The 27494-nt window shown below is 43.0% G+C and overlaps 2 protein-coding genes across 8 annotated transcripts; both read right to left on the reverse strand.

The window, feature by feature from the left end:
- Positions 1 to 1542: 1542 nt before the first annotated feature.
- Positions 1543 to 15020, reverse strand: LOC115525320 (high affinity immunoglobulin epsilon receptor subunit beta-like). Of its 7 annotated transcripts, none has more exons than XM_032594895.1 (8): positions 15003 to 15020; positions 9949 to 10054; positions 7216 to 7737; positions 6638 to 6769; positions 5705 to 5761; positions 4683 to 4826; positions 3453 to 3554; positions 1543 to 2204 (listed from the first exon to the last, which is right to left on the reverse strand). In XM_032594895.1, exons 3-8 carry the CDS (start codon positions 7369 to 7371, stop codon positions 2079 to 2081), a joined length of 717 nt encoding a protein of 238 aa, XP_032450786.1. In that variant the 5' UTR covers positions 7372 to 7737; positions 9949 to 10054; positions 15003 to 15020; the 3' UTR covers positions 1543 to 2078. The 7 variants fall into 7 exon arrangements, with proteins under 7 accessions (XP_032450786.1, XP_030188326.1, XP_030188327.1 ...); XM_030332466.2 differs by lacking the exon at positions 15003 to 15020 and having other exon boundaries at positions 7216 to 7372; positions 7638 to 7737; positions 9949 to 10114; XM_030332467.2 differs by lacking the exon at positions 15003 to 15020 and having other exon boundaries at positions 7216 to 7595; positions 9949 to 10114.
- Positions 15021 to 16946: 1926 nt separating this feature from the next.
- Positions 16947 to 26152, reverse strand: LOC115526443 (membrane-spanning 4-domains subfamily A member 6D-like). Its single transcript, XM_030333831.1, has 7 exons — positions 25853 to 26152; positions 25211 to 25460; positions 23685 to 23847; positions 22015 to 22149; positions 21634 to 21690; positions 18796 to 19009; positions 16947 to 17038 (listed from the first exon to the last, which is right to left on the reverse strand). The coding sequence occupies exons 3-7, from the start codon at positions 23829 to 23831 to the stop codon at positions 16947 to 16949; spliced, it is 645 nt and encodes a 214-aa protein (XP_030189691.1). The 5' UTR covers positions 23832 to 23847; positions 25211 to 25460; positions 25853 to 26152.
- Between the last annotated feature and the right edge of the window lie 1342 nt (positions 26153 to 27494).

The raw sequence follows: 27494 nt of genomic DNA on the forward strand, positions 1-27494 counted from the left end.
AACTCATGGGATTCACCAGGATGCCTCCTGATGTTTCCATGTCTCGTAGTAGCCACAAATAGGTAAATGGAACAACCATGGCCTGGAGAAGGCATGAAACCAGAGGCTCAGACCTCTCAAAGGAGAATGTCTGGGCTGCCCTAATGGAGAAGAAATTGAGACAATCAGAAGTACTGAGTGAGGGTGAGTGGAATCTAAAATGGAGCTTAAAAGAAGGAATTGATGGATACTATCGAAACTTCAGAACAACTATAGCTGTGGGTACCATTGCTTGTTCCTCTATTGCAATATTTTCTTTTTTTTGAGAAGTTTTCATGTGAAAAAAGGCTCTAGCGTAGGAAATGAGTGTAGTTGAGCAGGACATGATTTGGCCAACACTGTTTGGTCACTGACCAACCCATGTCCCACAGGCCTTGTTTCTAGAGCACACTCTTGATTCTTTGCCTGAGGACTTTCTCCAACCCCAGAGAGGTAGGTCCTACATATGTACATGGCAGGAAGATATTGCCAGGGAACTAATAGTTCCTGAGAACAGCTTTTAAATAGCGACAGCTAGGAGTTGATATATAAATATAGTTCCTAGATTTTTCCTTCTAAACTAAGATCCACTTCGTATACAGTTGGAACTGGCTCGCTAAGGTATATTTTACTGGTTGCATTTTCTTGTTATGGGCTGAATTGCGTCCTCCTAAAATGTATATGTTGAAGTTCTGATGCTCAATACCTCAGAAGGGGATTGTATTTGAAGATAGTGTCTTTTATTTTTTTTTTTTAATTTTTTTTTCAACGTTTATTTATTTTTGGGACAGAGAGAGACAGAGCATGAACGGGGGAGGGGCAGAGAGAGAGGGAGACACAGAATCGGAAACAGGCTCCAGGCTCTGAGCCATCAGCCCAGAGCCTGACGCGGGGCTCGAACTCACGGACCGCGAGATCGTGACCTGGCTGAAGTCGGATGCTCAACCGACTGCGCCACCCAGGCGCCCCGAAGATAGTGTCTTTTAAAGAGCTAATTAAGATAAAATGAAGCCATATTTTATGCAATCCAATTGTCACCGGTGTCCTTATCACAGGAGGGTTAGGACACAGACATATACACAGGAAAGACCATGTGAGGACACAGCAAGAAGGCAGCCATCTACAAACAAGGAAAAGAGGCTTCAGAGGAAGCAACCCAGCTGAAACCTTGATCTTGGACTTCCAGCCTCCTGAGCTATGAGTAAATAAATTTCCGTTGTTGATTCTGTGGTATTCTTTTATGGCAGCCTGAGCAGGCTACCCCTGCTATCTTCATTTGACTATCTTCTATCTTCTCTTCCTGCCTACTGATGTTTTTCTTCGCTTCTTCAAAAATAGACACACAAATCCTAATTCAAAAAATTTGCCTTTGATAAACCAAACCCTGGATAGTGCCTTATAAAACAAAAACAAAAACAAAAACAAAACACCATGATACCCAGTCACCAAGAAGAAAGCAACACTATTAAAAAAAAAGAAAAAAGATTGAGCAGTAGGTTGATTAAATCAGCATTCAGGTAATAATGAGGTTGCATTAGATTTTTACTATGTGTCATACATTAGAGTGTGCATTTTGTATCGCATTACATTTTGTCAAGTTCACCTTGACACAAGCAAGGGAGACCTAGTACATTCAACAGTCAAAGAAACTTAGATTGGTCCCAGTGTCAGATGGTATGCCACTACTCACCCAAACTATTTGCACAAAGATTTTTCATTTGAATAAACTGTCAACCCAGAGGGAAGTACAGTTTCTAGGAAGGAGTAAGTGGGTAACAACAAATTCCTCTCTGAGGCCTAAGAACTGAAATTGGCTCAAAAATGGTATTACCGTCCCAATGAAAAGAGGTCTATTAGGCCACGGAATGCTAATATTAGTATTTGCTGGTCACCTGTGAAATTAAGCACATATCCGTGCCAATTGTGTCTGTGTATGTGAAAGTGCATAATAAAAGACATGGGGAGCAGGGGATTTGTAGAAGATTCCTATCAGATCTGTCTTTGGTTGCCATCATGGATCCAAGATGCCCTGGTGTGGTAAAAAATGTTTCGATGGTGTCTCATGGATGAGAGTGAACCTGGTCTATGTCTTGAAGCACTAAATCTTCGTAAGTTTCAGGTTGAGTCAGTAAGTCTTGATAAGGATCTTCAGAATGTGATCTGATCAAGCAACTTAGTGCAGAAGCCTAGAAATAGGACATCACAACATCGACAATTACTTCAACCAGATTTTCAGTGATTTTTATTTGATATTTTATTTTTTTTGCTGCAGTGCTCTGTATAGCCCACTGGTCCTCAACTGGTGGTACCTTTACCCTCCAGGGGATATTTAGCAATGTCTGAAGACATTTTGGTTGCCAAAATTGGGGGTGGGAGGAATTTTTGACATTGAGCAGATAGAGGTCAGGGATGCTGCTAAACAGATCATGCCCCCTCCTCCTAACCGCCCCCCCACCCCTCAACACGTAATTATTCATTCCAAAATGTCTACAGTGCCAAAGCTGAAACACCCTGGCCGGCCAATGTTTTCACAACAGCCTAGGCAGAGATAGGGCAATTCTAGCCATGTCTGGAACCACGGTAAAATACATTTTTTTTCGGTGATCTTGTCAGGTATTTATGTAGCCAACAGTCCATGCCAGCATCTACAGGGATTTGAGTAGTAGCAAGAGAGACAGTCATTCCATAAAAAATAATAAAATGCTATCCGTGAACACAATGAGATATGTCCCCCTGACTTTTGTCCTAGGGATGTGGAAACAGAAATATCAGTATGACATTTTGCATGTAGCAAAGGCCAACCATTTACGAGGGCTTTGCAGAATCAATATGGAGGAACGCACATGTGGTGATGTGGGAGACTACATATACACGTATGAATACGTCTGTGTGTGTGAGCACACTGACGTGTTGGGGTGTGTATGACTGATGGGATTCCATGAAAAATTATGAGGTATGGAATTAATATCGAAATCACACTTACTTGTTCCTAGAGCTATTGTATCTCTTACTTGGCTGCTACTTTTTTCCTTAAGTATTTATTCGATCTATTATGACATCCACTTGTTAAAGATACGGGAAAAGCCACTGTTTCCCCATCTCCCAACACAGTAAATGTAATACATGTTCAGTATATTTTAGATGGATGAGTAAGAAATACATGTGTGAGTGAATGAGGGAAACTGACTATGAATGAAGTATCTGTACAAAGGAATATTTCGAAAATGGAGTGGCTGGTGAATGTAACATGTAACTGTTGTTCTCTAACCTCCCATCTCCCATCTTGCCATTAAGAGGGTTTTTGGGGGGTGTTTGCTGTTGTTGTTTTTGCCAATTCTCTATACAACCAGAGATTGAAGTTAACTATTAACACATCTGATTCTTTGTGATGCTTTAAATGCTTCCTCACCTTCTCAATAAAAAAGGCTACTCACCCAGCTGATCTCCTTGCCATCCATGGTATAAGTGAGCCCACAGAGTGAGAACGAAATAAAAATCTGCACACAAGTCAGTATCATTTGAAGGATCACAATATTCTACAGAAGAGAAGGGCAAGAATTAAGATTTCCCCAACCAGCTTTAGTCTGCAATGTGCTCATCCTGGTTGTCTGGGGGGGCAAGGGGCCAGGATTAGTGGATATTTTGAGGACAATGCACTTCCTATCTAAGATATGCCCATTCCATTGAGACACAATATTGGATCTGGCACAAACCTTGCCTCAGCGAGCAACCATAAATAAACTCCTACAGAAACAAATATGAGTTCTAGGAATTCTAAATGGCAGAGCTCTGCAAAAGAACTCCCTTAACATTCTAGAGTTAGTTACTCCTATTTCAGCCATTTTTTCACATGCATTGGTCAAACACTGAATTCACCAGGACTTTTCTCTCTCTCTCTCCCTCTCTCTCTCTCTCTCACACACACACACATTCATACACATACACACATCATGTGACTCAACTTTACTCACAGAAAGGATGGATTTACTAACATTCCATTGGTCTTTTATTTTTTTATTTATTTTTTAATTTTTTTATTTTAGAGAGATAGAGAGAGAGCATGGGGAGAGAGGCAGAGGAAGAGAGAGAGAGAGAGAGAAAGAGAGAATCCTAAGCAGGCTCCACAGTCAGTGCAGAGCCCGATGCAGGGCTCGATCCCATGAGCCTGGGATCATGACCTGAGCTGAAATCAAGAGTCAGATGCTCAACTGATTGAGCCACCCAGGCGCCCCTCCATTGATCTTTTAAATTAACATTAAAATGACTCAGACCAGCTCCCAAATTTTGTATCATTTTCACTACCAGAAATCCATAGGCCAGTCCTCAATGTTCCAGATCAGGTCCCTCCTCTCTGGGCACACTGATCTGTGAGCAGTCTTTTTATCATTTTTTTTTAGAACAGCCCATGTTCATCAGAGAAAATCTGGAGTAATAAGAATACGTGTTCTTAAAATGACACACAGAAATGCACACACATAATTCTGCAATTCTGAAATCAGGTTGTTTCACTTTTTTTTAAAACAAATGTCATGTTTATATTTATTTGTTTTCCTATCACTTTTCAACGTTTAGAAACTTCATCATAGGCTTTTAGTCACTGAGGGCTGAGGTAACTGAAAACAAACATCACGTGTGAAGACACCATCCAACAAATTAGTACTTACAGTTATAAAAGATTTAACCAACGAACACGCCGGTAACTCCCAGCATTCAAGTAAGACTATGTCAACTAAATTCACGGAGAGAAGAATTATCCCAGTGCTTGAAAGTAGTGTGCTGATAATGTTAGCTCCAATACTGACTTCGATCTGGAAGAGAATAGAGCCTTTAATGGAAATACTCAGGGCCCTTTGTATTTCCAGACACATCTTCAGCAGTACTGTGGAGGCACACCCTGGCTCCACGGGCTAAGGTAAGGGATCCTTCATGAGGAATTCAATTTCCTGTTTTACTGAAGCAGTTTTCTGGCAAGCCACTCTACATCATGGGAGAGAAGGGAAGAAGTGATCCTCCAGAAATGAAAGCCCATGGAGCCAACATTATGGGGGTTCTGTTTGTTCTGATATCACTGGTAGGAGTGATTTTCAATATGTCCACCCTGAACTAGAAGCTCCCTGATACAAACACAAACGTGCACCCCTCTCTATCTTAGCCTTCCAAAATGCGTCTCTTCAACCATTGAAACAAGGATCTATCTGTGAAGACCCCCTTCTTTTGCTTCTTACTAGGCTAAAATTCAGACAGTTGGATACTTTCTCCTCTTTTTTTAATTTTAATTTTTATTTATTTTGAGAGAGAGATAGAAAGCAAGTGGGGGAGGGAGGGAGGGAGGGAGAGAGAGAGAGAGAGAGAGAGAGAGAATCCCAAGCAGGCTCTGCACTGTCAACACAGAGCCTGACGCAGGGTTTGAATGCATAAACCATGAGATCATGACCTGAGCTGATGTCAAGAGTCAGACGCTTAGCCAACTAAGCCACCCAGGCACCCCTGGATAATTTCTTCTCTTAAAAAAGCTAAGTGTATGTCTCATTTTCTAAAGAATTAACAGATGATTGAAGAAAAAGTCGCAAGTCAACGAAATAGACTGGAATATCCAAATCTTGTTTTGGTTTGGCCTCCTGTAGAGAGTCAGAGTCAACTGTTCTTGTTAACTCATTAAGTGAGCAAAAGGGAAACTGATACTCACCAGAAATTCTGTTTGTTTTCTTGTACATGAGATGGTCAAAGATCCAGACATGATGAACTGTTCATGAGACAGGAAAGACATTAATGGGGGAGAACGCTTTCCTATCCACATCACCCACCTCCACCTTGGATGACTTAACCTGAACCCCACATCTCTCCCAGTCCAAAAGAATATTCCTAAAGAACAACGCATTGAATCGAACCAAGTTGAATGTGTATCCATTTGGGGCATGTGGATGGAAGAATATTGATGTGGACAGAAAGTGAGGCAAGAACTCAAGGTAGATGCCATTGACCGTGATAGAGTTGGACAGGATGGATGATTCTGCCCTACACACCCCCATCCTACCCCCATCCTGACCTATCCAAATTTATTCCAACCTGAAAGTTCATTTGCTTTCTTTAATTTTTTTTAAACGTTTATTTATTATTAAGAACAGAGAGAGACAGAGCATGAGCAGGGGAGGGGCAGAGAGAGGAGGAGACACAGAATCCGAAGCAGGCTCCAGGCTCTGAGCAGTCAGCACAGAGCCCAGCGCGGGGCTCGAACTCACAAACCGTGAGATCATGACCTGAGCCGGAGTCGGATGCTTAACCGACTGAGCCACCCAGGTGCCCCTCATTTGCTATCTAAAGTACACCTGGATCCTCTCAAGTAGGAATGATCTCTCCCTTCAAAGGAGGGAGCATGGGACTCAGGAGCATTTTTTTTTTTTCTCCAAACACTTACAATTGGTCCTGAGGCTGCTTCGTCACTTTCTCTCCTAACAAATTCCCTATCTACTTGGCACAGTGCCTCTAACAGAGTCTAAAAAGGAGTCTCAGCTATTGTCTACAAAAAGAGAGGATAAACTAATTACATATATTTTTCCTGTATTTACAAGTTCTAAATAACTTCTTTGATTCCCAAAGTAGTTCAAACAGATATACTCACAGATGCTGCAGCCCAGAACGGGTAACCAATATAAAAGCAGAATAAAAGATTCCTTAAGTCAGAGTGCCAGTAAAGAAAAATCTCAATGATCCCAAATAAGAAACATTTCAGGCCAATCATTATCTGAGCTACCTGGAGGAACAAAAATAGAATACAGGGGGGAAGTGGAAAAACTCTCTACATTACAGACTTTTCTCCCTCGATCTCAAGGCCACATATGAATCGCATTTTATCTTTTCCACCTTCACTGGGTCTTAAAAATAATCCTCGGAAGAGTGAAATCCAAAAAAAAAAAAAAAAAAAAAAAAAAAAAAGGTGTTGGTTTCCCAGGCCCTGTGGATGGATATTACGTCATGGGGATATTATATTTGGGCACAAACATCCCATTTGAACTCTGGGAGCCTGAAACACCTTCAAAGCAAAACATCTGACCTAAGTGTACTCCCAGATATATTTTCTTACCCACTTTTTACCCAGTCTTATGAGCTGGCATAAAATAATTCACCCCCAATAAAGTTGTAGACCATTTAATTTTCCATACTCACCCCCTAACGTCTACAGGGCTAAAGGTAACTTACACCCAGGGATTGCAGATTCTTTTTAAGGAAATCACGCAGCTTGCTGTGTAGACGTTGAGCTAAATCAGGTGCGTCTGCTTGTCCCACCTGCACACTTTGAATTTCATTTGTTGAAATGCCCTCAGCAGTCCCCTCAGTAGCAACGACATCACTCATTCTGTAAGAGACCTGTACTTGACGCCTGGATGCGGGGGGGGGGGGGCAGTTCTGCAGCCCTCCAGGATGGAATCAATGGAATATGGAATTCTGGAGCACAGCAGTGGGAGACAGGCAGGGATGGGAAAATAGTACCATGGGGGCTTGGACAGCTTCCTTACACTTTCTAGAAACCCAAGATGTTCACCACTGTAGAGCGGACGCCTCCGTTGTTTCTCACATATCTGCAAAAAAAGAGCTGTGGATTGGACTGGAAGAATGCATACCTTAAGGTCAGGCACACTCTTGCATGAATCGCGACTTCCTGTTATTTGCTCGGTGGCTTTGGACAATTCAGGTACATTCTCCGAGTTTCTATTTCTTCAGCTGTGATTTAGGAATAGCAACGTTTCTGTGACCTCATAAGGAATTTCTCACGTCATGTTACTGAGACAATTCATCGAAGTTATTTAATAATCTGCAACGTGATGCACGTTTCCAGTTCGTTTCTTTTCTCCTCAGAATAGAGCAATTTAAGCTTTCCTATGAATTCTCTGTATCATTGCCTAAAATTTCCATATGATGGATTTTTAGAATAGAACAGAATGGATCTCACTCAATTGGCCTTTTCCTCTGAGCCTACATTATTTGTTTTCTTCAGAAAGCCATACTATTTTTCTGTATTTAACATAATGGCTGCATTATAAGATTTTGAAAAAACAGAGAAAAGTTCACATAAAGGTACATTAACCACACACAACTAGCAATATTTGCCTTCATTCCAAGTCTTTGCTGATACACATAAATGGTTTTTGAGAGTTTAATTATGGTTTATGTGTACCCTTGTCTCTAAATGTTTTACACTTCACATTATATATTAAAAATCTATCCAAGTGTCTGTTAATTATCACTTTTCTGTTTGCACAATATTTTTAAAAAGAATAATGGTATGATCTATTAAGCATTTTCAAGATGCCATATATGTATATTTTTAAATTTTATTTATTTATTTTTGAGAGAGAGAGAGAACACAAGCCGGGAAGGGGCAGAGAGAAAGGGAGACACAGAACCCAAAGCAGACTCCAGGCTCTGAGCTGTCAGCACGAGCCCGATGCAGAGCTCGAACCCACAAACCGTGGGATCATGACCTGGGCCAAAGTCAGATGCTTAACCGACTGAGCCACCCAGGTGCCCCTAGATGCCGTATATGTTTTAAGTGACCTATTTTTGTTACTGTAAATAAGTATCCCTTTAACATTCATATTCATAAATTCCCTTTTGTGGGATTATTGGATCAAAGCATAAGGATAAGAGCAAGTGTTACACATCCTAAATTCCATGCCAAAAGGTTTTTTTCTATTTACATTGTCATTAGAAATACCTGGATTATCGGGTTATGACACCCTCAGTGAAACACCTCTCTTCTAACAATGAAATCAACTGCAGAATATTTCAAGTGAAATATAAAAGGTAGTAAGTAGCAAAATGTTTCATTTTCTGGCTGACATCCTAGTATACCAGGTTTTCTTGATCTCTGTTTCTTTAGCATCTAGATCATTGCTCGGCATCTAATGGGAGAACATCCTTTACTTTTTAAATGAATTAGTGGTAAACAATGAAAGGAAGATTGGAATCTATTGCTGACCTTCTAAAACAGAAACAAGTAACACTTTAATGGGTAAATTATGAATTCCAATGCAAAGGACGGACAGAAATTAAGGGTGGTGCATGTTGCTCTAAAAGCTTCCTGAATTACTTCTATCACACACTTGCCTCCGTGTAAACCTTTCTGTGTATGTCAAGAGTTAAAAAAAAAAAAAAGTCATATTCAGCCTCTGATGAAGAAGATAATCTTATTTTTCCAAACTCTAATTGTAAGGTGGCGCCTGGGTGGCTCAGTCGGTTAAGCATCCGACATCCGACTTCAGCTCAGGTCACGATCTCGCGGTCCGTGAATTCAAGCCCCGCGTCGGGCTCTGTGCTGACAGCTCGGAGCCTGGAGCCTGTTTCAGATTCTGTGTCTCCCTCTCTCTGACCCTCCCCCATTCATGCTCTGTCTCTCTCTGTCTCTCTCTGTCTCAAACATAAATAAACGTTAAAAAAAAGTAAATAAAACCTTGTCCTCTCATGTGTATGAACATGCATATACCTACATGTGGTAAAAATCTTACATGGATGGGAAGGGAAAAATAACGATTGTCTCTGAGTTCAGAAGGAAGGAAAATGAGCTGGCGGCTCAGGGCTGAGGCTCCAACTCTGCCTACAAAGTTTTATTAATTTTTTTTAAATTTTATAACATTGAAGCAAATGAAGCAAAAAGCTGACCCTGGGCAATAGATAACGTATTTGTAATCATATTGTCTGTGCATATATCCTTAGTAAAACAAATGACAGTAAGAGAAAATACTGACACAGAGCCACTGCCAAGCTGGCAGAGAAAGACTTTTCTGCTGTCTCTTCCCCTCCCTGGATCCTCACTCTTCCAGCTTGGATCTGCTCCCAGTCCAGCGATTTTGCCCATCCCCAACCCAGACTCAAGCCCAGAATCATTGCCAAATTCAGCCAGAATATATACAACCAAAAATGAGCTGCACCTACCTTGATGTCTATCCCAGGCTGCCGGTGGGTTTTAAGTAGCAAGCTGTTCTGGTTTGCAACCTTGTGTTTCATATCTTTCACGGAGTTGCCCCCTGCCCTTGGCCCTCTGTGGAGAAGGATTGTTACGGTAGAATTGTTACTCTAGGCTTCTTTATTTCCAACTTTAGGTTTGATAATAAGGGCGGTAAAGATAAGCTAGCCTTAATATTATCAGAAGATAATCAACAATCTACCACGCTCAGAAACAGAGATAACAGCTTTCTGAACTCTTCTGATGGTTGCATATTCCACTGTATCGGTTTCCACTTGATTCTTTTATTTAGACCCAAACTCCCTGATTCGCGTTTATATTAATAGTTCTGTTTAATTCTAGTTCCGTTCTTAAGGCGCCCCTACCAAAAAAGATGCCTTCGAACCCTGGCCTCTTCTCCGCCAAATGCTTTTTCTCCTTGCTGAGAGTATGCTTTTGAAAGGCTAAAATGTTTCCTTTTCCTTATCTCACAAACATCTGAGTGTGACACCTATAGATCCAACGTTTATCCAAGGTATAGTGAATAGTGCTCAGAATTTCTTTTCCAGTCCTTACATGACAGACACAATGATCTACTTATTATCTATATATTAGAATTAAAAAAAAAAAAAAAAGGAAGCTGAGAATTGATCCAAGATCACACAAGGAGTAATTAGTCAAACCAAGTCTGTCCAAACCCATGCCTGTGTTGTTGGGGTTAATTTCAGCAAGCCTGAAACAGACCTGAGAGGTTTTTCGGGAGTACCTGTGGGGCACTGACCCTTAGTGAAGGCACGGACACGTGGATTCATTGTGTTGCTCTGTAACCAGGGGTCTGAGGAGTTTCTGGGTGGCTTGTGCCAGCTTGTCAGCATTATTTATTGATAACAGTGTGACTAGTGATGTGTACGTGGCTTCAGCGAGACCACAGAATGGTATGTTATTGGGGCTGGTTGCAATAACATGCCCATGTGACAAGCCAGGTATAAGAAGCCCCCAAACCAATACAATTTGGTCCTGGTCCTGAGGTTTTCTGTTGGGATTCCTTATCAAAAACAAACATGCATCACAGGGGGAAAGGGAGGGCAATTGGAACACAAACCCGTCATTATGGACCCCTTGCAATGAGGCAGTCATTAGCTGGAACGCACATTTTTAGTTTAACGCTGTTGCTATATCGTGTCCTAGTCCTGCAAAATAGATCTTAAAGTGGGACGCATAGTCCATTTGGATCCTATGAGTCTTCTTTAGAAATTAAACCCTGGGGGGGCGCCTGGGTGGCGCAGTCGGTTAAGCGTCCTACTTCAGCCAGGTCACGATCTCGCGGTCCGTGAGTTCGAGCCCCGCGTCGGGCTCTGGGCTGATGGCTCAGAGCCTGGAGCCTGTTTCCGATTCTGTGTCTCCCTCTCTCTCTGCCCCTCCCCCGTTCATGCTCTGTCTCTCTCCGTCCCAAAAAAAAAAAAAAAAAAAAAAGAAAGAAATTAAACCCTGGGGCGCCTGGGTGGCTGACTTCGGCTCAGGTCATGATCTCGCAGTTCGTGGTTTCGAGCCCCGCATCAGGCTCTGTGCTGACCTCTTGCTCAGAGCCTGGAGCCTGCTTCAGATTCTGTGTCTCCTTCTCTCTCTGCCCTTCCCCTGCTCACGCTTTGTCTCACTCTGTTTCTCAAAAATAAATAAATGTAAAAAAATTTTTTAAAAAATAAAAAGAAATTAAACCCTAACCGCTACCACTGGAACATTGGGCATCAGAAGTGACATTGCATTGAAGACCCAGATTCGTCTTTAACTAAAAATATTACTAAGGATTTATTTATAAGTAAAAAGGTTTTGATAAAGGGAATGCCCAGGTGGTTACTGAACCCCTTCGGTTTGAGGTGGCACAGGCTTTAAAATCAGTTGCTGATAATAGGACTTCCCGGTATAATATGGAAATGATAGAAACTTGACCTGAGGATCTAGCAAAATGGATGAGTAAGGAACTGCAAAAGAACGGCAAGTCAGCTGAACATTCCTTTTTAGCGTTCCTGCTTAACAAGACCAAGAGTGAGCTTTTCCCTTTTTGGCCAGTAGGAGGAGCGCCAGCCAAAGGAACCGGGACAAATCACACCCATCAATTGTCTACATCTATAAAAATGGCTCCTAAGAAATTAGTGTATAATGGACTAACGGAGAAGTGCATCATTTACACTCAAAAGAGGGCAAATGCTCTACTGTCCTTCCTTTGCCTTGTGATGGTCAACGCCTACTGAAGCCATGGAAATACCTCAAAAGCTGGCGGCTTCAGAATGGCTCTACAAAGACTCTATGAAACAAGCCCCCAGGTGAGATGCCCCTTGCCTGGGTTATGACTGACACTGTGATAAAAGAGGTATCACCAGAATGGGCATCTTATTGGACTTTGCCCTTGTGACCTCAGGAGAATGGAAAAAAAAAATGGCAGTCTTGAGGCACATTATTCTGTAGCTTTCCTTTCTTCTAATGTCTTTGTCTGGCTTTGGCTCATGGAATGAGCTGAGACCGTCCCCTCCTTTCATTCTTTTTTTTTTTTTTAATTTTTTTTTAAACGTTTATTTATTAATGAGAGACAGAGAGAGACAGAGCGTGAGCAGGGGAAGGGCAGAGGGAGAGGGAGGCAGAATCTGAAGCAGGCTCCGGGCTCTAAGCTGTTAGCACAGAGCCCGATGCGGGGCTCGAACTCACGCAGCGTGAGATCATGACCTGAGCCGAAGTCGGACGCTCAACCGACTGAGCCACCCAGGCGCCCCCCGCCTCCTTTCTCTTGTGAAGAAGTTTATAATGGATTGTTATTATTTTTCTTTAAGTATCTGATATATTCCAGTGAAGCTATTTGGGTCTGAGCTTTTCTTGGTGGCAAAGTGTTTGAATATTATTTCAATTTCTTCACTTGTTATAGATACATTCATATATTTCTAATTCTTTTTGGATCAGTTTTGGTAATTTATGTCTATCTTACAGTTTCATTTATTTGTGTAAGTTGCTGGCATAAAATTGTTCGGAATTATATATAAGGGCTTTATAATGCTTTTAATTTGTGTAGAGTTGGTGATGGGTCTCCTCTTCCATAACTGATTTTGATGTGTGTCTTCTCTCTCCTTTCTGTTTGGTCTGTGTAGCTGAAGTTTGTTAATTTTCCTGGCATTTTCAAAGGACTAACTTTACTTTCCTTAGTCTTTCTTCATTATTTTTCTGTGCTCTAGCCTTAATTATTTCCTTATTTCTCCTTCCTTTGGATTTAGTTTTCTCTCTCTTTTTCCTGTTTCATGGGAGAGGGCTTAAGGTTATGGATTTGGGACATTTTTGCTTCTGATATAAGCACTGAAAGCTATAAATTTTCCTCTAGGCCCAGGATTAGCTGTCTCCCATACATTTGATGTTTTCTTTTTTATTCAATTTAAAATATTTTCCAATTTCTTTTTTTTTAATTTCTTTGACCCATAGTCAATTGAGAAATGAGTGATTTAAATTTACAGCTATATGGGGATTCCACAAAGTCTCTCTGCTATTGATTTCTTGTTTAATTCTGTTTTGTTCAGAGAACTTTATATTATTTCAATCTTATAAAATTTATTGTCTTAAGTTCTAGCATATGATCTATATTTGTTTTCTATTGTTGTATAACAAATGCATTACTACAAATAATATATATTACATTATGTTAAGATTTTTAAAAATATTTATTTATTTTTGGGAGAGAGACAGAGCATGAGCAGGGGAGGGGCAGAGAGAGAGGGAGACACAGAATCTGAAGCAGGCTCCAGGCTCTGAGCTGTCAGCACAGAGCCTGATGTGGGGCTTGAACTCATGAACTGTGAGATCACGACCTGAGCCGAAGTCAGACGCTTAACCGACTGAGCCACCCAGGTGCCCCTATATTAAGATTTATCTTATATATATATGTGCATCAAGTTAAGTTGGTTAATAGTGTTCAAGTCTTTTATTTCCTTCTTGATTTTCTGTCTAGCTTTCGTATCAATGATTGAGAATAAAATATTGAAACCCACTTGCAGTTGCTGAATTCTTTCAATTCTGTCAGTTTTGGCTTCCTATATTTGGGGGTCTCTGCTGTTAATTACACCTTCATTTACCCTTGTTCCTTCCTGCTCTGTTGACCCTTTTATCATGATAAAATATCCCTCTTTCTCTCTAATAATGTCTCATATTAAAGCCTATTTTATTTCATAATAATATAGGTATTCTAGCTTCTTATAGTAATGGTTCGTGTCTTTTTGAAGATACAAATAATAAATTATTTCCGAAAGATGCATTATCCCCTCTCACTGATGACATATGCAGACAAAGTTTGCAGGTGTGATTTTATACTGTCATATTAGCTGCCCGCAGGGAAATTCTCCATGGACACTGAATTATTACCCTGGCTTGCCTTTTCTATTTATTTGGGGGGCTCGGGGAGGGGGGGGGGGGAGGGAAAGCATTTCTCTTTCTCACCACTGGATGTCAGTAGAGTCACCTGTGCAGAAGCTCTGAAAAAATGCCTTTAATTCTAAAATCTTCCTTGGCAGCAAAGGGAAGAGAAAATAAATTGCTGCAGTCTGAGATTCTCTGTTTAGAGCCCTGTACAGACACTCTTGGAAGAATGAAAGATCTTAGGAGATTAATCAGTTTCAAAATCCAGAGGCAGACAGATATTCAAATTGTTTAGAGAATCAAGTTGGTGTAAGGGAAAAAGTGGGGGGGGGGTGGCGGCGGTGGAAGAAAATTGAAAATAAAACTCAACGGAGCATTTTCTATGTGAAACACACATGTTTTCAATACATCTTCAGATCTCAAGGTAGACGCCAATCTCATGTCACTCAGGCTGGAGGGGCGTGGCCGCTTAAAAGACACAGGTGGTTAACATGCTGGTTATGTTGAACCAATGGTAAGAAGTGACTTTGAGTGTTGCCTAAAGGGCTGGCTGCCTTTTCTGAGAAAGGAGTCAAAGCTAAGAGAAGTCTAGCTTTGGGAAAAGCCCTCAGGGAACCTAAGGATAGGTTGGGGACCCTCCCCAAGCAGAGAAACCCACCTTATGATTGATGAGAGGATTGGAACTTTCAGTCCACCCCCCTGGCCCCTGGAAAGAAGAGAGGGGAGAGAGGGGGTAAAAATTGAGTTTTATCACCAATGGGCAATGATTTAATCGATCATGGGTATGTAACAAAGCCTCCATAAAACGCCAGAACAGGATTGGGATAGCTTCTTGGTAAAAACAAAGAGATTCGGGAAGAGTGGTCCTTCACAGCATTTCCCATTCCTTGCCCTCTGTATCTCTTCCCTATGGCTTTTCTAGAGTTATATCCTTTTACAATAAACTGGTAATAGTAAGTGAAACATTTCTCTGAGTTCTGTGAGTCACTCTAGCAAATTAGTTGAACTAAGGAGGGGGCTTGGGAACCTCCACCTGTGACCAGTGGGCCAGAAGCTCAGGTGACAATCTGGACCTACTACTGGCATCTGAAGTGGGAAGAGGGTGGTAGGGTCACAGTCTAATAGGACTGAGCCCTTAACCTGTAGGGTTAGATGCTATCTCCAGGTAGAATTGAGTTAATTGTTTGGTGGTATTGATAAAATACACATCATAGAAATCAAATAAAGATTTTATTTTGAAGCCAATTACTTACAGAGCTCCTGAGGTTTAATTGTAGGGGGCTTGTCTACATGTAGTGATGAGTAAAATCCTGTGAGGGAACACTACTGTCTACTATGAAAGAGTCGGAACACCACCGTAAGTCAGTTAACTCCTGTTGGCGATTAAGGGGGACAGGAAAGAGTTGTCTCCTTTACTTCGGCATGATCACTAAATCACACAATCCTATCTAGGTTTTTGGTAAATGTCTGACTATTTGGCGGTCTAGTCGATGGTAACTTACACATCTGTGCTTTTACCTAATGCCAAACCAAGACCCCCCCTATTGAACACATATATTCAGCAACAAGAAAACAAACATATACATTTCCAGTACTCATTACCTAAACGCTACATTTCAGGGAACTCAAACTTTGCTTTCTTGAGTTTCTCTGGCTGGTCTTCATACAGTATCATAAAGCCAAATTTCTGATGACTATTTCCCCTAAGAAGTTACTAGTTCTTCGTATCCAGGGTCACGAAATGCCTTTGAGGGTGTGCTGGATTTATTCTTGCAACTCTGAGGCAGGAAAAGCACACGCTAAAAGAAACAAAATATGTTAGCTCTTCAGACTTCACTAAAGTTCAGCTTAATATATACATCTCTCGATGTCATTTCCTCCAATCTGTGTGTGTGTGTGTGTGTGTGTGTGTGTGTATGCATGTGTGTTATACAAGATGAGTGTAGCATGTCATTAAGCTCTTTAAATAAGTGCTGCTCATCAGCTTAGTATTCACTCTGCTTTCTGTAATAAAATTTTGGATAAATCAAGGCTTTTTAATTTGGTTAAATGAAGCTGTGAGTCTATGGTGGTGGGAGGGTGCTGTCCCATGGAATTTGAAACAACAAGTTTTTAAAAGTATCTTTTAGGTGAAAAAGAATTTGAAGATCACAGGAAGGTGAAGCGAGAGCAAAGGACGTTTGCCAAATCCAGTCATCTGCAAATATCTTTCACTGAGTCAAGACTGTTAAGGAGACTGGGGCTGTCTAGGAAAGACACAAGCCAAGTTCTAGGGACCCAAACACAGCACGGACTCACACACAGTGCCAGGCAAGCCACTTAACTTCCAGGTTTCTGCATTTACAAGATAGGAGACCGAACCGGTCCATTTTTCAGGTTCAACCATTCCATTTGGTTGACCCTCAGCCAGTTAGCTCCCCAGTCGTTATCTGCTTTCCTCATCTGTCTTCCATCCCCATCAAACCAGCTCGGATGTGTATCTCATGACCGACAACTGCCAGCCCGTCAGTCACTCTAGCTGACATCACTCAACACAACCCTGAACCTGAAATACACCTGGCAGGACTCGGGAAGGCCGGCCAGCACACTCACCCCAGGGAAGTCAGAGTGAGCCTGTTTCCACCAAATCACGGCAGAGAGCGCAGCCAGGCAGAACTCCAGCGCCGTGTAAATCAGCATCACAGACAGAGTTCCCTGCAGTGGAGGAAATACAAGATGGGCAGTGCTTGAGTCAACTGAAGCCCTCATCCCTTGTTGGGCGGCGATTGTAGGGATGAAGGCCTCAACCATCACAGAGTAGCAATTGGCTTGGTTTAATCCCTTTGCTTATTTAGACCCTTGAGAGGGAGGATGAACTGTAATTACATCAGCTACACATAATCCACTTTGTGCACTGTACGTTTCGCTCGGAGACATAGCTGTATCTGATTACATCGTTGACTCAGCTAGTGGTATAATAACTCCCAGGGCTGGGAAAGGCCAGCTCCCATTCTTGTCTCAGCCTCACCTCTACCGCTTAAGCAGCTGAGTGGGCCCGAAGTCTCTACTTCTCTAGCTTGTTTCCTCATTTATCAAATGTGCACCATGATACTTCCTTCTCAGGGGGATCTGAGAACCAATGAGGTTTTGACCTAATTGGTGCAAGTCCTTTGTAAAAGTCAATATTAACACCCCCTCTGGATGGGCTTTCTTAGCCTTTCTTGATGTCTGTGAGAGTTAGAAAGAACAATCAAGGCAATAAACACAGCATAAACAAAGCCGCCACCCTCACTGACAAAGCAAACCAACTCAAAAAAGACGCTCCACCAAGAGACTAGTTTCTACCATTTCTGTCCTGAGGCAGCCCTCATGCAAACCTGGCGAGATGATAGGACAGGAGAGCAAATGTGACTGCACAAACTTCTCGTCTATTTACACACAGTGGAAGAGGAAACGCAACTCGTGGACGTTAACGAGAAATTGTCCTAGCAAGCAAGCTCACTATAGTCCCTTTATTTATAAAGCAAAATTATCTCTTACTGCCAACCTCATTTGCAGGTACCTTTTCCCCATGATCATATCACGAACCTGGAGGGAAACAAGTTCCTCGGGCCAGCTCCATAAGGAGTGGTGTGCAAGCACGTGCTTGACCAGCTCTGGCCATCCTCCAGCTGTGTCCTTGACATCACCCACTTTTGTGATTGCAGGACAACAGATATTCTGGAGCCCCTTTATTCGTGTCTTTCTCAGGGTTTTCTGACCACACACATACCCTTCAATGCTCCAACCTAAGACATTATTTCTATTAGCTAAACTTCATTGCTTTCTTTTCCCTAACAGTGGCAGTTGTTATCAGTTGCCATTCTCCATCCTCCTATATATATTTCTCAATTTAATAAATTCCACCTCTGTAAGTTACAACAAAGAGCAGTGATGCTGCTTTCTCACTCGATCAATACTGTTCATCACTGCGGTCACCGGAAGGAGAAGCCCTCACCTCCAGGGTCACACTTCCTACCCTCTACTTCTCAGTGCTGGGCCTGATGTCTGCTCAGGCCAAGTTAACACCCTAGTACACATACTTTCCATGCTTCCTGATCACTCACATCTTCCTGCTGTCTTTGCCTTTCTGAATTTACCTTTCCTCGTGCCAAGATTTTTGGTTTGGCAAACTCCTATTTTATGACTCTAACAACAGAATTACTTTGACTATTAAGAAACTCTATCAAGGTAAGTTTTAGCTTTTCCTTATCACCTTTATTTGTCATTGCCTGTTCTACTCCATTTCACTGCCCCAGAGCCTACCCTGTCATCTCAGTCGGGCAGTGCCCCCCTCTTTGGGAAGACAGAGCCTTGGCCTTCCCCCAGATGCCCAAACCAGAAAGAGTTAGACAGATTTTCAAAAGAAGGGGTAACGACAAGTCAAGGCTTTCAGAAACCTCATATGACTGGAACAACCCATCTAAAAATACTTACAGTCAGAGTGGTTTTGGCCGTGATGCATTGTTTGTCCATATATGGGTTAATAAAATAGCTTAATGTAGTCCATTCAGGTTTTCTTTGCTCTTTGTTGAAGGTACACTTCCGAAAGGCAGGATCCACAGCATCCAACGTGACAGAGAGGAGAATGAAACCCACCAGAGCACATAGAGAGCTCAGAATGTTTGCAACCACGCTGCTCTGAACCTGACAGACAAATGCTGAGTAAGAATCACTTCCGATGAGCAACCAACGTTCTATCATCCCTCTCTGCCAATGCATTGCAGAACCTTACTTTCTAATCTGTGTCCTTCAGGAAGTCTAGCATGGGTAGACTTAAACCTGTATGTCTCCCCAGCACTTAGCAACATCTCTGAACCTAGAAGGTACATCTTGGCTAGGTGAATGAATAAATGAAATGTTTCTCCCCACGTAGGACTTCAGTAGGTGACAGAGAATATTCCTCTCCTGAATTCTTTACCCAGGACTGATGGCTGGGCTTCCTGAGGCCGTGTCTACAGAATCCCCTAAAAGGTATGACCAAAGGCAGATGTGATTTCTTTCTCCCCCAACTCATCCAGAAACTCCTGGTGGAAGCATCAGCCACACAGAGGAGGCAGATGAAGCAAGGCGCTCCTCCTTGCACCCCACCTTCTTCAACGCCCAGCCACCCAGATAGGAATATGGGGACATAGTGTAGTCAGGCTTAGGTGAGCCCTGGAGTGGACAGACCCAGGGCTCTGTATGAATGAGCGGTCACACCCAGAGCTCTGTATGAAGGAGTATATAGAAAGAGTTCTAGTCTTAGGCCCGAGGATGGTGTAGCATGTGAGTGGCAGGGTGAGGCAGAAGGTCAGACTGGATGTTAGGAAGCTGACATCATGGTAGTAGCTTTGCCTGCGACCCTCTCAGTTTTCCTGAGTGCTCCGTTCCCCAGTTCCATTTTCCACTCTGGGTCTCGTTTCCACATGTACGAAGTGAGTGAGGGCAACAAATACACTGAGCTCAGAGATGTGGTCTCTTCTACCCCAACTCACAGGAAAGGGGACTTGAGCGAGGATGATCCTGAAAGCTATATTTATAGGTGAGTGTGGTCCAGGGAACTCCCAGTAGCCACAAATTAGAATATCACATAATCCTGTCTAGGTTCCTCTTCCTTTAGGGGCTCAGCAGTTGGAGATTTGGGGCACAGTAGAGAATAGGCAGGGCATTTTTCTCCTCCTAACCCCCATTCCCTAAAATAATGACTAAGGTGCATGCTCCTGGGCCTCCTGATAACCTGATTTCTGGAGTATAGGTTTCTTAGAATAATTTAGGTTTGTTCTGGGACAGCACTCTCCCTCCACCTCAGAAAGGGCTGGTATAATGTGTGAACACAGTAGAATTCACTACAAGATTCATGACTTGGTGAGCCTGAGTGCACCCAAAGCCCACACCCCCATGGCCTTGAGTTTGCTGCTCTGTTCACTCTGGTGTTGCTCTTCTCTGGGGTGAGGGTCCCATAAGCTTCCCCGATAATCTAGAAACATTAGTCTTTAAAAAAATATTTATTTATTTATTTATTTTGAGAGAGAGGGAGAGTGAGCAAGCATGTGCATGTGTGGGAGGGGCAGAAGGAAATGAGAGAGAGAATCCCAAGCAGGCTCTGCACTGTCGGCACAGAGCCCAGTGCGGGGCTTGATCCCACGAACCATGAGATCATGACCTGAGCCGAGGTCAAGAGTTGGATGCTTAACCGACTGAGCCCCCCGGGCGCCCCTAGAAACATTATCCAATACGGTTGTCACTAGCCACATGGGCTACTTATATTTAAAGTAAACTGAAATAAAATTTGAAGTTCAGTTTGTCTATTTCACTGGCCACATTTCCGGTTCTCAGTTGCAACATGTGACTGGCAGTGTGATTGCTTCATCTCTGCTATTCCAGTAAGTTCTATAGGACAGCACTGATCTAGCAGCTTGGGGGCTAGGTAAGGGTTCCGAGTAATCAACCTCTAAAGTCTGATGAGAGAGAGAGTGAGAGAGAGAGAGAGAGAGAGAAAGAGGGGGGGGGGATTGGCATTGTCCTGAGCACTCACTCTAATTTCCTGCTGCCTTCAGGAGATTTTTTTTTTTAAGCAGAGCTTCCAAATGGAGTTTCTCTGCTACTTTGTTCTATGGCATTCTCACGTGTGACCCCCAACATCAAACTACTTGAGGGACCTAGGATTGAGTGAAGATTTAGTGAAACTTTACAGATTAGAAACCTCCCTACAATCCATCTTTCCTCTCCCTGCCACTCCCAATCCTGGCTTTCCTGGAAGAGTTAAACGCAGGAAAATTTGGTTTTTTTTTATCCAACACCAATAATTAATGACACCTTTTAGGACTCGAGCGTTTATACTCAGATCCTCCAAAAGTATTGAGTTTTAGATCAGATAGATAAAAGAATGAGAGAGAATTCCCCACATAACAATTCTGACTGGCTTTTCTCAAGGGTTTGGACAGAATCCACAACACATACACCTCTTTGTAACACCGTCACCGTCTTCGTCCCTGAAGACTTAAAGTCCAGTCACCATCAAAGGTGCATTATAAGGAGGCAGACTTTTTCTAGAATAGATTCCTGGGCACTGGTCTAGAGTATAAGGCAGTACCCTGAATGAAGGCTGTGATTGAGCGTGCAGTGACCGGAGGAGGGTGCACTGGACAGGAATATGGATAATCCAGACTCAGTTCCTGACTCTGATAAATATCTGCTCTGAACCTGCAAGGTGGAGACATTGACCCTGGAGATTTCTCCCTAAACTTCATTTCGATCCATGAGTAGTGGGTCAGAGTTCTTATACTCACCAAAGGCTTAGTTGACTTTTTCTCCATGATGACTGACAGAGTTCCAGAAATGACAAACTACTCAGAAAGGAGAGACAACGGTGAGGTCAGTTTCTACGTATACACGAAGCCGCGGTGTTAGCCACAAGGTGATGAGATGAAAAGTAAGGTGATCTTCAGAAGAAATGATTATTTGAGCCAACCAAGACATAGATGTAGAACCAGGTGACTCCTGCTATCCCACCCGACTCAACTCTTCTCTGGGCTATACACACAGGGAAACATGTTCTACCATTGACCCCTTGCTTCCGGCAGACAGTGAGCTGACAGGTGCACAGCCTGCCCTCCTGGCATCTTCTTCCCACTTCCACCCTGCTTGTCCTCCTAAGGATCTCTACTCACACACAAGCCTCCCATGAATGGGTAAGCAGACTTCAAAAGGGTGGAAAACACCGGGGTAAAAGATGGAGAGGACGGAACAGATACCAAAATGATCCCCAAACTCAACACCATCACCCCGCACAGGATCTGAATAGCCTGTTGGAAGAAGAAGAAGGGAGACAGAGGATTAAAGTCAGCATTTGGAGAGGCAAAGCCTCTCTATCTCTCCCAGGGTCCTCGCACATCATCACCGTCTACAGGATCCCAGCAAGGATACAGACACTGTAAAAGGTCTGGGGTGGGGGCTCCACAAAGATGTTGGAGGAAATGCTGCTGTGTCACAGAAAACTATAGTCTCGGGCCATCTGGCAGGTGCTCAGCAAGCCTTCGAGCATCTCTGCCTCTCTGGCTCATGGCCCTTGCTCCCGGCTCAGTGTTGGACTGTTTTCCCTGGCTCTCTCATTCTGTTACTACCAACTCTCCTGTCTCTTATGGAAACAGGGGCGATCTGAGAGCCCTCACACCGCCTTGGCACTGGTGATGTGGAAGTCCCTCCCTTCATCTCCCACACCCTGCTGGACACAACAGAGGACCTGACCCTCCGGTCAGCTCCTTGACCCCTCCAGTCCACGTCCCTACAGCTGTGGATCTTGGCTCCAAGTAGCCAAGGTTGCCTCCTTGACACCCACTGCAGATATTTCCAGCCCTGTGAATATTTGCCAAGCAGTTTTCCAAACATTATGTCCCACGGACCTCATAGTACCCCACAGGATCATGTATTTGAGGCAAGGCAATGGGTCCCCCCAGGTTCTGCAGCCTTAGATCATATAACTGCAGAGATAATTCCAGTCCTACATATATCCCTCCCAGCTCTCCTCCCTTCAGTCCGCAGAGCTCTAGCAAATCATGCATGAGAGGAGAGAAGCTAACAAAAGACACATATCATCCCTGTTCTCAGAAGGGAAGGAATAAAAGAGGGGAGAGAAGTTTATTTTTCTCATGATTTGTGGTGAGGGAAAAATTCCCTTCAAAAACATCAGTCAGGTTGCCTAAGCATGCAATTGGTGAACACATAGAAAAAAACATACCTAAAATATGGAATTACTTATCACCATTACTCTGGTAAAACATGTAGACATATGGCTTTTTGTACTCTGATTACACTTCAAGAGAGTGATTTTGGGGGCTCCCAGGTGACTCAGTCAGTTGAGCGTGTGACTTCGGCTCAGGCCACAATCTTGTGGTTCATGAGTTCGAGCCCTGCATCAGGCTCAGTGCTGACAGCTCAGGGCCTGGAGCCTGCTTCAGATTTTGTGTCTCGCTCTCTCTCTGCCCCTACCCTGCCCATACTCTCTCTCTCTATCTACTAAAAATAAATGAAACATTAAAAACAATAAAAAAAGAAAGTGATTTTTTATAAAAAGAGGAGTGTGCTATTGCAAAACTATGGAAACATCAACAAAGACTCAATTGCTAGTATTCAGAAGAGGGGAGAAACATTTTTAATATCATCTTACGTCTGGGGAAGGTTTGGATGGCTCTACAAGTGGCTTCCATTGGACTACTCACGAACCCAGAGTCCCTCTGGCAAAACTTAAGAGCCACCATGGCGTAGTCTAAAGACTACGGTTTCTTTCCTGTACCCCGCCCCCCTCCCCATCCCATTCCAGCACGGTCTGAATTGGGCTTACCCCAAGAACTTTGACCTCTGCCTTTAGTTGTTTCTTGAGGTTGTATTGCCTCTGGTTGGTGGGTTTAGGTTCCCCTGTTTGGGGGAAGCTGATGCCATTTGGTGTCAGAACTGCAATGGCCTCATTGGTCATGGACCGTGATAGCATGATTGTGCCACGAACCCTGGAAGAGAAAATAAACACATTCAGTTCTTAAAAAGTATAGAGCTCTCAGGCTTCCCAAAATTGGAAGCCAGTATTTGCCCATTAGTCTGGACTTGACCTATTCTTTTAGGGAAGGAAATTTATACAGCATGCAGCGGTGAAAACCACAAATACTTGGCATCATGAATATTTGTTTCCCAACGGCGTTTGGCTCACCAATCTCGAGAGGCAGATGGTCACACAAAACTTGCAATACGTCGAAATCTCTCCCCTGGTTCTACCCACAACAAGTGAATAGCCAAATATTCCAAGAATGTCACCCTCAAACGTCCCTACCAGTTATGAGATGCAGGAAGGGTTCTATTCATCAGCGTTTTCCTATTCGGGGTCTGTACTTTTCACGCTACCTAACTGTTCATTTTTTAGCCCAATAATAATACTTATTAGGATTAATCCCAAGTATTTTTAAGTTGTATTTTATTAGACATTATCCTCTAGTGCCTTTTTTTTAAAAGTAATCTCTATACCCAAAATGGGGCTTGAACTCATGACCCCGAGATCAAGAGTCACATGCTCTACGGAGTGAGCCAGCCGGGTGCCCCCACCCTCTAATGCCTTTTTAATCCTTACAACAACCCTGTAGGTTAGTTGGTTCTTTAGTTACCAAAACCATGCTGTAGTGAGGGAAACTCGGAATCAAAAAGCTTGTTGTGAAGGGAAATAAAACCCACTTTGCACACATGCATGGCAAAGAGTTAATGCCGAAGAGATATTTGCAGTTATGATGATTACTTAGGCACGTCCACATAACTGGAGAGCTGTAGAGCTGGGACTGGACCCCAGCTCCCCCTGAGTATGGAGCCTTTGCACAATTCACTAGATCGTGTGACCCCTTCATCCTTTCCACCTGGCAACAGCAGCCTGTGCCTGTGTTGACTCATTCTGGAGAGGCAGCAGCATGTAGAAATACGGTAACAGGACCAGAGTCATGAAAGCCAGGTTCCAGGCCCGAGCCTTCCACTTGCCAGCCTCAAGTGACCAAACTGCCTGCAGTATTAGCGACGAGCTCAGCCTGCATCTCTGCTCATAGCACCGTTCTCAGCCCCTGGACTGTCCAGTTTGTACAAGGCCCAAGAACAGTTGAAGGGGCAAGAGCTGTGCTCTCATTGATCACGTGACTTCAGGTAAGGGACTCACTGAGATCACACAGTTAGAAAACAGCAGCAAGAGTTAATCCAGAACTCCTTCCCTCTGCCTGCTCTATTTCCAAAATAATCTGGTGCCTCTTAACTTCTCTCCAGGAGCTTCCAATCCAATATCCCCTCTAAGGGAGGCACAGCAGGGGAGTCAGAAGTTTAAAACAGTCTCTGGACATTGCCTACCTGTGCCCGTGGACCAGCCTGTTGGTTGCAGCTGAGGTCTCTCAAACTCCCAGGAGACTCTCGGTTCTCACACAGTCCTGTAGAATTTTCTACTGGTCTTCACCTTTTGAAAATCACCAGCCCTTCCTCAGTCCAGAGTTTATAGCCACACAGGATGTGATACTTACAGATTGTGGATTTGTGAAATGTGCTTGCACTTCCTTTTTTCCCCAAACTCCTAGCATCTTCAGCAAAGTCTCCAGTAGAAAACCTAAAGATTGGGAGAACGTGAGATTCCCTGAGCTCTGTGTGTGCATTGCCACCCCAACACTTCCTAGCTCTGTGTTATCAGACAAGTCGGTGTTCTTCTCTGCCTCAGTTTTCAAGTCTCTTAAACAGAGCAACAGTACCAACACTGGAGATTTGTTATGAATCAGTTTAGAGAAAATATTTATAGAAGGCCTTTACTGTTTCCAAGAGGCATTCAATAATAGTAACATTGATCGTGACAGTGATATTGATAAATAATAATATTAAATAACATATAGCTAACTATAGTCATAATAATGGTGATAATGACTATGCTGATTTCAAGAGGCATTCAATAATATATAAGTAATAACAGTAATAATGGAATATAGAAAAAATGTTTTTGTTACTTACGTAAATTTTTCTTTTTCCAGTTCCTTAGGCTCTGGACAGGCTGAACCAGCCTCTCAGCACCCACTGCCTAGATGCTGCCTGCTATAAGGTGGTCCTTCTTTTCTGGTTTCTCTCTTTCTAGCAATGGATCTCTGTGTCCCAGAAAGGTTGGACACTTCTAGGAAGTGGTGAAACCAGATGGGGGCGTAGTTGGGGAAGGACCTGCACAGATTTAACAAACTCAGACTTGGGATGCTTTTGTGAAGCGGAGGGGTCTTATGCACCCTCAAGCATCCAGATGGACGTTCTTTGGAAGCCAACTTTGATATATCAGGGTGCTGGCTCAGGATGCCAGCACCGGAGCCAGTCATAGAGGCTGAACAGCCCCATTCCACAAGCTTCCTTTTTCCCTTGGGGGAGAGCCAGAAGGAACCCTGGGAACACAGTTGCAACCCATCACTGTCACCTCAAGGGATTCTGGGTTCTGCACTTAACTCCACACATTAAAGAAAAGAGTTAAGAAACACCATTAAGGTTAGCTTAGTTCCCAGGACTAGATGGCACAGATTACAAATGCAATTCTTTTGTGTTAAACTCGAGAGATGAGTCTGAGAGAAGGAACAGACTCTTGCTAATAACCAATTAATTCTATCAACCAAGCAAAGACTCCCTCTACAGTCTGTCTTCCTCTCTATACAATTATAGTTTCAAATAATCGCAGATGAGTTACAGGATTGCATGAAACAACACGTGCAAGGTGCTTAGTACCGGACCATACAGAGTGGTAGTCCAAAAGGGCTTTATCTCCTGTCTTCCCTCCAGTATCCACACCATTCAAACACCCAATTCCAATCTCCCTTCCTGCCTCCCTCTACCCCCTGCATTCTCCTCCTCCTTTTTCTTTTGGGCTTCAGTAATATCTGAACAAGAGACTCCTCTCTCTGTTTTCTCGACTTAGACCCATCCCACCTTGACCATCTCTCGTTTCCAGAGCCTGGACTCCACCAATCCAACTTGGAGGGAAAGGACTGACAGAGCAGTAACACCTGTGATTAATAATTTAGGACATCTCTTCTCCGGAGAAGCACTAATGACATTTTGGGTTGGATAATTCTTTTTTGCAGGGCAGGGGAGTCCTGCACTCTCTAGATGCCAGTAACACTGCCTACCCCAGATGTGATAACTAGAAATGTCACCAGATATTGCCAAACGTCCCCCAGTGGAGAGGAGACAAAAATCGCCTCATTGAGAAACCATTGATCTAGAAGCAAAAAGGTTTTTTTTCTGTGACTTCTGTGCAAAGGCAAGTATGCAAGAGACGAATCATTGTTGCTATTTAACTCATTGATTTAATTTTTAATTTTAAAAATTTTTATTATTTTTATTTATTTTCAAAATTGCATTAGATTACTTATGTATTTTATTGTATGGTATTTATTTGAGTGGAGGGCAGAGTGAGAGAGAGAGAATCGTAAGCAGGCTCCACACCCAGTGCAGGGCCCAATGCGGGGCTCGATCCCCGATCCTGGGACCATGACCTGAGCCGAAATCAAGAGGACACTCAACCAACTGAGCCACCCAGGCACTCCATTTAGTTTTTATATTTTATCTATATTTATATTTATAATTATATTTATATTTATATAACCACATAAAATTTACA

This window comes from Lynx canadensis, chromosome D1 (genome assembly GCF_007474595.2).
Source record: "Lynx canadensis isolate LIC74 chromosome D1, mLynCan4.pri.v2, whole genome shotgun sequence".
NCBI classification, from domain to species: Eukaryota; Metazoa; Chordata; class Mammalia; order Carnivora; family Felidae; genus Lynx; species Lynx canadensis.